This window comes from Cyprinodon variegatus, unplaced genomic scaffold (assembly GCF_000732505.1).
Source record: "Cyprinodon variegatus isolate N-32 unplaced genomic scaffold, C_variegatus-1.0 Scaffold65, whole genome shotgun sequence".
NCBI classification, from domain to species: Eukaryota; Metazoa; Chordata; class Actinopteri; order Cyprinodontiformes; family Cyprinodontidae; genus Cyprinodon; species Cyprinodon variegatus.
Window position 1 is genome coordinate 1122631 of NW_015150518.1, and position 11237 is coordinate 1133867.

The following is an 11237-nucleotide window of genomic DNA, read 5'->3' on the forward strand; positions in this document are numbered from 1 at the left end:
ATGCAGCCTTCTTCATTTTTTTATTTGAAAAGAAGGCAACATAGAGCAGAAAAGCTCTTTTTAAAACAAGAATAAAGAGAAACATGCATCTTCACTTAAAACAAACATTTTCAATGTATAAAACTAAGCCTCCTTAAAAATGTACACAGAAAGGATGAATGCAGAGAAGTGCAACAATAACAAAAAATTAATTACGTCCTTTTTGCCCGTTTTGAAGAACAGGTCTGCTGTATCCTGTGTAACTTTGGATATCCCATGATTCATTGCGAGTCCAAGCAAGCCAGCTGCTGTTCTTAGAGGAAAAAGAGAAATGGCGCCCAACAGTGGGGAATATTGGAAGTGCAGTTTGATATAATCCAAGGAAGTGCATTGTTTTTTTGTGAAATGAATGAAAATAATTGTTTTAATGGTTATAGATTCAGATATGTGGCGGTAATGTTTGGTTTATTGAAAGGATTTATCTGTCCCTGTTTAAATGGGTTTGGCTGACATTTAAGCTCAGATTCTAATATCTGTGGAGTATGGGGACTAGAAATCTGATATCTCAGACGATGGGACTGCTGCTGAAGCTCCTCAGAAAATATTAGCACCCAGAATAGTCGTGAGAAGTTTGTGTGTCGACTGCACGGTTGCTAAGCAACAGAGCATACGTTGAGTGCGGGGGTGGAGGCTGGAGGAGGCTGGAGAAGGCTGGACCTTTTCAGTATGCCAGTGTCGATGAAGCTTTATTTCATATTTACATAATGCCATGTGTGAATATTTAAATTACTCAGCTTCCCACGTCTCACATAGAAACAATTTTCACATTGAACATCGCAAACATTTAAATGACTAAGTTAGAGAAACCTTTTCCATGTGTCTGGCATGGAAAAGGTTTCTCACCAGTGTGTGTTCTGAGGTGAGCATTTAGGCGACCAATCCGAAAGAAACCTTTTCCACATGTCTTGCATGTGAAAGGTTTCTCCCCAGTGTGAGTCCTGATGTGATTCGTTAAATTGTCAGTTCGGGAGAATTGTTTTCCACATGTTTTGCAAGTAAAACGTTTCTCACCAGTGTGGGTTTTCATGTGATTATTTAAATGACCAAACTGAGAGAAACTTCGTCCACATGTCTTGCATGTAAAAGGTTTCTCACCTGTGTGGGTCCTGAAGTGAATATTTAAAATCCTAACCTGAGTGAAACTTTTTCCACATATCTTACAAGTAAAAGGTTTCTCACCTGTGTGGTTTCTGATGTGAACATTTAAATGACTAATCTGAGAGAAACGTTTCCCACATGTGTTGCAGATAAACGGTTTCTCACCAGTGTGCATTCTAATGTGGCTATTAAGCTGACTAATATATGAGAAACGTTTTCCACATGTCTGACATTGGAAAGGTTTCTCATCTGTGTGGTTTCTGATGTGAACATTTAAATGACTCATTCGGGTGAAACTTTTTCCACAAATCTTACATGGAAAAGGTTTCTCAGCTGTGTGGTTTCTGATGTGAACATTTAAGTTACTCTTTCGAGAGAAACATTTTCCACAAGTCTTACAGGGAAAAGGTTTCTCACCAGTATGGGTACTGATGTGAACATTTAAACTACTTCTCCGTGAAAAACATTTTCCACATCTCTTGCATGAAAAAGGTTTCTCACCAGTGTGAGTTTTGATATGAACGTTTAAATTACTTATTCGAGAGAAACTTTTTCCACATGTTTTACATAAAAAAGGTTTCTCACCAGTGTGGGTTTTAATGTGAGCATTTAAATGACTAATCTGAGAGAAACTTTTCCCACACATCTCGCATGAAGTACATGTCTCATCCGTGTGGGTTCTGTAATGCTGTTTCATGTTATATTTAGTCTTAGATGATCTTCCAAAAATATCACATTTGAAAGTCTTTTTGTCGGTTTGACAGCGACTCTCTGACAAAGACGAGCAACTTTCTTCCTGATCTTTTGTCTCCGCTATAGGAGGGATATGAAAGGAATGCTGCTGAGTTCTTGGTTCATTTTTACTCAAATCCTCTTCCTGAGGAGTAAAAGTCTCCATAAAAGTGATGGACTGCTTCTGAAGAAGCAGCTGGTCTTCCTGTCTGCAGTGTAGGTCCAGTCTAGGTGGGGAACATTCGGTTATGCTTTGCTCAGGTTTAGGCAGGAAAGAATCTGGTTCCTCCTTTAGCTTAAACAGTGATTGTTCTTTCTCTTCTCCTTTAATCCATGGAGGTCCTGGTTCCTCCTGTTTTTTAATCTGTAGAAACTCTGGTTCTTTCTGTTCCTCAATAACCCAGGAAACACGGGGTTCTTCATTTTCTTCTTTAATAAGCGAGGTCTCTGGGGGTTCTTCCTCTTTAATCCATGGAGGTCCTGGTTCCTCCAGTTTAATGGGTAGAAACTCTGGCTCCTTCTGCTCCTCATTAGCCCAGGTAACCTGGGGTTCCATATTTTCTTCTTTAATAAGCAGGAGCTCTTCCTCCTTCTCTTTAATCCACTGAGGTTCTGGTTCCAGCAGTTCTTTAAAAGGAGGAGATGGTTTATCTGGTTCCATCTGATCCTCTTCAGTCCATGGAGGTACTAGTTCCTCCTGGTCATAACTGGACCTCCTCTCCCGGTTACAGAGCTGTTGGACGGTCAGAGTTTCTTCCTCATTGGAGACATGTGGCTTTTGGAGTTCTGTAGGGAACAAAACATCATGATTATAATTAGCCTCTGTTTCATTGCTAGTGGAAAGTGAAGCGGAGGGTTTCAATAAAAATGTTGATTTCCTGGATCTTAACTTCCATATGGGAAACAGATTGTGGTCCGATTTAGGGCTCAGATCATAATCTGGCCTGCGCTAAATGTGACAGCAAATCCCATAATGCTTTGCGAGGAGAGTTCTTCTCATAAACTTTGTAGACGCCTTTTCTCTTCCGACTCTCGGCCATTTTCAAAGAAACTGAGAAAGGTGAGCTTTAATGAAACCGTAGCTAACCACAGATATACGCCTGAAAGTGCGCAGAAAAGGCTAGCTAACGGGAAGAGCACGTAGGACGACCGTAAACATATCACCAGAATGATTGACAGTTAGGAGGACCACTGATTGAGATGATCCACCCGGAAATAAAAGATCCTCCTCTTTACCTTTAACAATGACAGATCAACACACAATTTTTACTTTCTCAGGGCTATGATCACTTTACTTTCCAGCTTGTTGTTTTTTAATGCTAAAATACCGGGATCATAGAGTCCTTCTAGTAGAGCCGTCCTAATTGGTCCGTCTACATGCTGAACATTCGAATTTGGTTTTCCAACAGAAATCCAAAATCTGAAAAAAAAAAAAAAAACGTTTCCTTATTTTCAACTAAAATGATTTAAAAAAAGACAATCCACAGGGATGTCTGTCGCCACATGCTCACCCAGGAGGACTGCATCCTGAATCAGGTGGTTTTACTTCCATAGAGAATTAAACTTTTTTTTTTTTTAAAGATAATTTAAAAGAATGATCTGAGTAAAGGTCCGGTCACACCGACTGCGTAAAGAGAGGCTCCATCTGCGCAGGGTGAGCAGATCTTTGCAGCTTTGGGTTTTTTTTGTTTGTTTTTTTTTACTTCTGTCTCTGTGCCACACAAGGTAAAACAATTTCTCACATTTGACTTGGACAGATGATGAAACGTTTTTAAAATGAACAAATGAAAAAAACAAAATCAAACGCAGCTATTTAGCAAAGCCCCAAAGCAAAGAAAATGCAGCAATAAAACCTGCGGGACGGTTTAGAAGCCGCTCGGGCAGTGAGAGAGATCTGTGAAATTTGTCAAAGTTTTTCTTGCTCTTTAAAATAAATGAAGCGCCTCAGATGCTCATGAGGCGCTGCTCCTGTTGCTGCTGCTGCTCTAGACGCTGCAGGACCTTCTGCCGCGCCTGGATGCGCGTCAACCTTTGACTTTTTGCATGTAAACCAGCTGCTTCTGCTTAATTATTTCAGCCCTACCAGGGATAGGAAAATAAATAAAAAACATAGTAAATATTCAATAGTCAGATATCGCTTTCACAAATCTCAAAGTGGGTTTAAAGGGTCCTGCTGTTATTGTGGGTTAATATGATTAAGGTCTGAAGTGTCTAAATGCTGCAGCGTTTGAGCTGACCTGGAAACAAAAAATAGAAATAAAAATTATAGGGCTGTCATAAAGCTCTTCTGTTGTTACTGCAGAATAATATAATCCAGGTTTTAACTGTCTAAATCCTGCAGTTCTTGAATAAGAAGACATTAAAAACGACAAACTGAGGAAAGAAAAAAGGCGGAATGGCCCTTTATAACAATTCGGAAGCTAACTTCAGATGGCCGCAGTGGATCGAGTTGAAACGAGTCAGAGACCTGCTGCCTGAAACCAGTCAACCTGACCCGGCAGAGACACGAGGCTGAAGCACCTGAACCTACAACAACATCCATCTTTCTAAGACTAGTTTCACCGCAGTGGTTTAAATAAGAAGCAGACTTCAGCTTCGTGTTGCTAAGCTAGCAGCTCAGAGCAGAAAATTAAACTTATCATACGGTTTTAGATTTTTACCGATTCTTTGGAGTTCAATCTGCGGTTTCCAGTAGATTCCCAGCAGTCTGACGTCTTCTTTGTAACCTAGGATGTTTTTTTCAGCCTCGGTGCAGATTTCCTCAGCAGCCATTGTTAGCAGTGACGTCAGATTCTTCTTCTTCTTTTCTATTCTGGTGGATCGCCAGCAGCTTTAAGCTGCATACCGCCACCTACTGCATATATGAGTGTGTAGCAACTACACACTCATACTTTACATCAAATTCAGTAAAAAAAAAAAAAAAATATATTTTATTTTTATTGTATTCTGTAGATAAATAATTTATGCTTTCCTTAATCTATTAATATCATTTATATTTCCTTCATTTCCCAATATTCTATTAAGACTCTGTTCCTATCATGTCCTTCCAACCATCCTTCTCAGTTTCTATTTTTCATGTTTGTTCATCAGTAGCTGTTCTACATTTTTAATCCACATCCTTCACATTTTTATTATTTTTCCTCCCTATTAAATATAAATTGTCATTTAAATAGGTCTGAGTCACTCTTAATCTCATTATTACTTCTTACCTTCTGTTTCTCTCATTAATGATTCTATTTAATGCTGATTTTTGTACTTTATATAATCTTCTTCCTTTCTTATCTTCGTTCCACCTCTTTTGCCATTTTTCCATTTCTTTACTCTTAATAAATGATTTTTCTTCCCCTTTCTCAACAGGAATTGTAATGATTATTATTCCCTCTAAAGCCTTTTTTCTAATATATCTGCCTTTTACACCTTTATGTGCTGGAACCCAACATAAGCAAATATCAAAGCCACCCCTAGATGATCTAAATAGAATGTGCTTAATGTCTAATACTAAATCTTTTCTATAATTTTTCTTCTCTCTGAATATTTTCCAGGGAATCTGCACAGACCACCAGCCTGTCTGGTCTACAGACTGTAAGCTTAGTATATTTCTGCTGTCAAAACAGACAGTTGATCTGATATTCTTTTAGAGATTTATATTTCAAACTGGTATTTAAATTCCTTTTCCAATATGTCCTTTTAAATTCTTAGAACCATCTGAATACATTTTAAGGTAGTTATAATAGGAGTTTCTTAAATATATATCAGTGTTTATCCCTCAGTCAGACTGTCAGTGTTTTCTCCTCAGCAGGAAAAGGCGCTATTCGCTGTCCTGAGAGGCTCTATGACGTCTTTACCTAATTTACTTCCTGTCACCAGAGTGGAAGCTGTGGGAATCAAACCAGCAACTTGCAACCTTCTCAGAGCACAAGTGCACTGCTCTAACTCACTAAGCTAACACTTTGCAAAGTATAAATTTATCTATGCCTTTAGGGACATGAATAAATAGGTGCTGAACACAGAAAAAATATTTCTTATAAAAAACTATTTAAAATGACACACTTTCATATATATATATATATATATATATATATATATGAACATTTATTCTGAAGCTATGCGTTTTTCACCGATGAAACATTTGGTGGATTTAGTGGCACACATTTAAGGACAATATTAATTATTTTATCCAAACAGATTACAAAATAGACTTTTTTTTGTTTTTTAGAAAAACAAAGTTTATTTAAATCAAATACAACTTTTTTTTTCTCAGCTATAGATTTCCATTATCTGACTTTTTTTTATAAACACACTTGGTCATAATCTGCTGATAATTAAAGGTATGTGAAAATAATAACTGATGGATATGAATACATACAAGTGCCTGTTAGGCTCAGTCATTTTCTCAGCTGGATAATCCTGAACTAAACTAGTGCAAAAGCTTATAAATCAGGAACTTAATTCACCCAGAAAGGAAAGACGACGTTTCCAGCTGACTCCACTTTGACAGCCGCCGTCTTAAAATGCTAATCTCTGATCTTTAACCGATTATTTTGGTTTGAATTTCAGATTTGACCTGTTAGAGTAGTGCTGCTTGACTGAACTAAATACCTTAAGGTGCTGGCTGCATACGGATAGCAGACCCTTTAAAGCTCATTTTGCATATCATGCCTCCAATGATTAGTAACAGCATAAGAAAAATAGAAAATAAAACAATCAGGTCCTAAAACTTAGAAATGTGACTGAAATCAGGACCGGTATCAACATTAAGAAAATTTGACTTAGTGTTTCTAAACATCAACCAAGGGAGAAAGTACCAAAATAAGATTCTCATAGTTGCTGCACTCTCTGGCAGTTAAGAGTTATAACATTCATACTTGTAGTTAATAAAGTCAAAATCCAAACAAAGTTGTACAACAAAGTCAGGCCACCTCAGTAACGGAGGTGAAGTTAGCTTCAGGTTTGACCTCCAGCTTCTAGTTGCGTTTCTATCCTAAGTGTAACGTCATGTGTCGGTTTAAGCTCCCCTGCTGGGAGAACTCCTGCCCACAGACGGCGCAGCCGAACGGTTTTTCTCCCGTGTGAACCGTAATGTGGGAATCTAGATGCGTTTTGCGGGTGAATCTTTTACCGCAGAAGTCACAGCTGTAAGGCTTCTCGCCGGTGTGGACCGCCATGTGCGTCCCGAGGTGCGTTTTACGGTTGAACCTTTTACCGCAGACCTCGCAGCCAAAAGGCTTCTCTTCGTTGTGGACGGTCATGTGAGTCCGAAGGTGTGTTTTGCGTTTGTAGCTTTTACCACAGATCTCACAAGCAAACGGTTTTTCTCCGGTGTGGACAGTCATGTGCGCCCTGAGGCTGGTTTTACGGTTGAATTTTTTACCGCAAAGCTCGCAGCCGAAGGGTCGCTCCCCTCTGTGGACGATCATGTGGGTCTTCAGGTTATTCTGGTGTCTCGCTCTTTTACCGCAGATGTCGCACACGAAAGGTTTCTCCCCCGTGTGGATTCTCATGTGCGTCTTCAGATTGTGCTGATGCTTGAATCTTTTACCGCAAACCTCGCAGCTAAACGGCATCTCTCCGGTGTGGATTCTCATGTGAATCTTCAGATTGTGCTCATGCTTAAAGCTCTTGGTGCAAATTTCACAGCCAAAGGGCTTTTCCTCCGAGTGGACTCTCATGTGAGATTTCAGACTGAAATGATCTCTGAATGTTTTGCCGCACATATCACAGCTGAAGTTTTTCTTGCCTGTGTGGACTTTGGTCTTTGAATTGGCGTTTTGTTTAACGTCAGAACATTTCTGATTGGCTGAACAGTTGGAGGAGCTTTTTTCTATGTTGCGTCTCATGTGTCTCTTCAGAGACTGCCTGTATAGAAACTGTTTACCACACTCTGAGCAGCTGAAGGGTTTTTTGACAGCGCCGTTATCGCCGCCTAGCCCCGACTCTGCTGCTCTTCCCTTACAGCCAGAGTCATTCTCTGACAAAGGTTCCCGCCAATCTTCATCATCGTCGCTGAATTCCGGCTCAGAGTTCAAAGCCTCGGCGCCGCTCTTTGGTCTTGAAGCGCTTGGTTTCCTCACCAGTTCCAGTCGCCCCCACTCTTCTCCATCAGTTTCTGTTTTGATCCATTTGAAGGAGCTGCTGGTCGGACGCTCAGCTTCTCCTGCGTCAGCTCGGCTCTGATGAAGCTGTGAGGTCTGAGGTTCCTCTTCCTCATCCTCGGTCTTCACTACAACAGTTAGCGGGAGTCGGCCGTGCTCGTTCCCATCCAGCCCGTAAAGATAACCTTCCCCCTGACTGATCCAGAGCTCCTCCTCTTCCTCCTTTATGTGGAGCGGTTCTGGGTTCTGCTGATCCTGACTCGGGCTCCAAGGAACCTTCTCTTTCATCACCTCCAATCTCTGAACATCTGCTGGAAACAGAAACACAAGTTTAACTTTAAAACATGCAGCAAAGTTGCTAAAAAAACAAAAAACCCCAAACCGGACTGGTGGATCCTTCTAGCTCCAGTTATTCGTATTTAGTTCCAGATTCAGTTTATTCCATTTAGATCTATATTTTCTAATGGGTGCACATTTAGTTAATGTCTGAATAGTTTAACTCACACTCATTATTTTCTTTGAGGTTCTACAAATACAGATCAGCTGGAGGTGGAAGCAGCCAGGAACATACCACTTCCCAAAGAACAGAGGGGGGGGGGGATTTGTTTAAGTGGACTTTTGTTATTTTGTCACCTTAATATTCACTAATTTGTTCTAAGTTAAGTAGTTGTTTTATTTGTTTATTATGTTTTAGTTTTGTATGGATATTTTTTAATCTAAATTGTGCCTCCCTCATGTGGAAAGTTTACGTTACGCCCCCCCTATTTAAAGCAGCCTCTGTTCTTTATCAGTGACTTACTGTTCGGTCGACCTCAGTTGAGTTCGGCCTAAATCCATGTTATTAATAATTATTTAAGTTATTTTGTATTGCCTTTGAACCTTTGTCAATTATTTTGACAATATTGAATTAACTTGAATAAAGGCGCTATATAAGCACATGCCATTTACCATTTATTAAATGAAAGTTTATTTTTTTATTTTTGAACACCTTTAGACCTTATTCAAGTTTGGTCCCTCACACAGACAGTTGAAGTTTTGACTATCCAGAGGTTTAGTTTATGAACTTCAGAGCTAAATGTTAAAGAAGACGGAGACGTTTAAAGCTTCAAATTTAAATAAACTTTAATTAAGTCACTGGACTTCAGAAATGTTCCCCTTTTCTTAAGATATAACTACAGACCTCCTTAAATAAAAGATTTTAACCATCAAACCTGGAATACACGGATGCGGCAATAGGGCAGAAATTAATATTTAGCAAATCGATTAATCTGTCGGGTGAAACTAAAACTTTTCCACTTGAGGAGTTCTGGAGAGAGCAGATTGACAGACTATTTATTTATTTATTTAATGTTAAATACAAAATTATTAAAATCTTGGTATAATTCCTGTTCTAAGTGGTTCGCTCTGTCAGCTAAAGGCTCGTTTTACAGTCTCTAAAATCCACGTAAAGATTGATTGATTACTAAATTAGTTCACAATTATTTCGATAATGGATTAATCTGATTGTTTCAGCCATAAACGCCTCTCAGCCCATCCTGTGGTTTGTAGCATCAGCGTAATGCCCTGTGACCCATGGGCTCCACTTTGACACCTGACCTTTGTTCAATCATTTTTGAACCTTTGGTCTCAACAGTCTTTAGATAAAAACACAAATACCGTAAGTCAACAGCCAGACCATTCAAGCTGCCTTTATTTTGCCCTTTTTCTATGGGGCCAAAATTGTTGCTTTATTATTTACAAATGTGTGTGGAGAGTTGTGTATCTGTATCTCGATGTGTGCAGGGGGATTTGAAAATGTGTAAATTAAACTGTGAATGTGTGAGGAGATTTATGTGTCTGTACAACAATCTGCAAATGTGCAAAACTACTTGTGTGTGTGTAATCTGGTTTGCAAATGTGTAAAAAATCCACAAATCTGTTTTCAGATCTACAAATCGAGATACAGATATACAACTCTCCACACACATTTGTAAATAATAAAGCAACAATTTTGGCCCCATAATTTTCAGTTTCTAAAATCTGCCGCGTCTCCTGAATAAACGATAAATAATGGAAAAACTAACCCTAACAGCTGTACCGTCATGGCTAACGCTTCGCCTGGCAGCGGTTGCTGGACATTTCAGCGCCGCGTCACCAATGATCCATTTATATGGCAAGCCACTTTTACATTTAATTAGTAAGTTCACATCCTTGATATCATTACCATCATCCTGGATAGTCAGAACTACAGTTATAGAGAGATGTCTTCCGTTTACAGATATCAGTAATGAACATTCAGTCCAGCAGGGTTTAGTTTCTTCTGGAAGAAACAGATTTCGTCCCGAAAATTAGTAGAAACTGGAAGAAATTCCTGGTAATGGATCATATTTTGGAGAACTGGGATAGTTCCATTAAAAAGTCAACTACCCACCAAATTCACCAGAGAAAACCCATCAGGGAATTACGTATTTAATACAGAAGTGATCATCTACTGATAACCTTTAAATGGTAGGAAAACTATTTCCTACCATTTAACACCGGCTGTTGTTCTTTTTTCTTTCATTTCTTCTGCTATTTATGACCCCAAACCACCCTGGTTTTACTTTCCAGTAAATTTGACCTTCCAACTTTCTTCCAAAAGAACCTGGAAAAAACAGTTTCTCCCAGCCGGAAAAAAAAACATGGAGAAATCCTGGAAAACAAAAATCCAGGAGCAACTTCCAACCCTGCAGTCCAGCGATTGTATCCTAAAGACGGCGTTCCACTGCGTTAAACGTCCGCCCTGCTTGCTTCCCGCCGAATCAAACAGAAGGAGTCTTAAAAGAAAACACGCAGAGGTTCAGTCCCAGACCGCGGACACGTTGGACTCAAACGGACATCTTTGCGTTGAATGTCTTGGATACGGTGGGGTTCGTTTTCACGGTAAGGGAGGCGACTCCATTAACCGTCCCCCGCCTCCATCAGAGCCGATAGGATGACGAACCGACTCACCTTTTCTTTGCCGCATTAATAGTTAGCAAAACTAAACAAATTAGGACAATTGCAGAAGCACTAACAGTGTGCACTGTTTGAAATCAAACTATATTTTGTGACCTTATGTTTTGCAACACAAGCCGGGCGTAAACTGCGCAACATTTTCAATCGTTGCACGCAGCTACAGCTCAAACTGTACGACGAGCCTCTGCGGTTTCCTCATCACGGCGCTCTGATGCGATCTACCTGCTCACGCTGTACGTCTAAAAACCAGGTGGGACTCAGCTCCGCAGTGAGATGGCGCTACTCGGACTCGTCTATCTG

General features: G+C 39.7%; 2 protein-coding genes across 2 annotated transcripts; both read right to left on the bottom strand.

The window, feature by feature from the left end:
* Nucleotides 1–678: 678 nt before the first annotated feature.
* Nucleotides 679–4660, bottom strand: LOC107082943 (gastrula zinc finger protein XlCGF57.1-like). The gene is made up of 2 exons (XM_015371842.1): nt 4530–4660; nt 679–2655 (listed from the first exon to the last, which is right to left on the bottom strand). The coding sequence occupies exons 1-2, from the start codon at nt 4639–4641 to the stop codon at nt 824–826; spliced, it is 1944 nt and encodes a 647-aa protein (XP_015227328.1). The 5' UTR covers nt 4642–4660; the 3' UTR covers nt 679–823.
* A 1471-nt stretch (nt 4661–6131) lies between these two features.
* On the bottom strand, nt 6132–8270 carry LOC107082944 (gastrula zinc finger protein XlCGF57.1-like). The gene has a single exon (XM_015371843.1). The coding sequence runs from the start codon at nt 8247–8249 to the stop codon at nt 6846–6848; it is 1404 nt and encodes a 467-aa protein (XP_015227329.1). The 5' UTR covers nt 8250–8270; the 3' UTR covers nt 6132–6845.
* Nucleotides 8271–11237: the final 2967 nt, after the last annotated feature.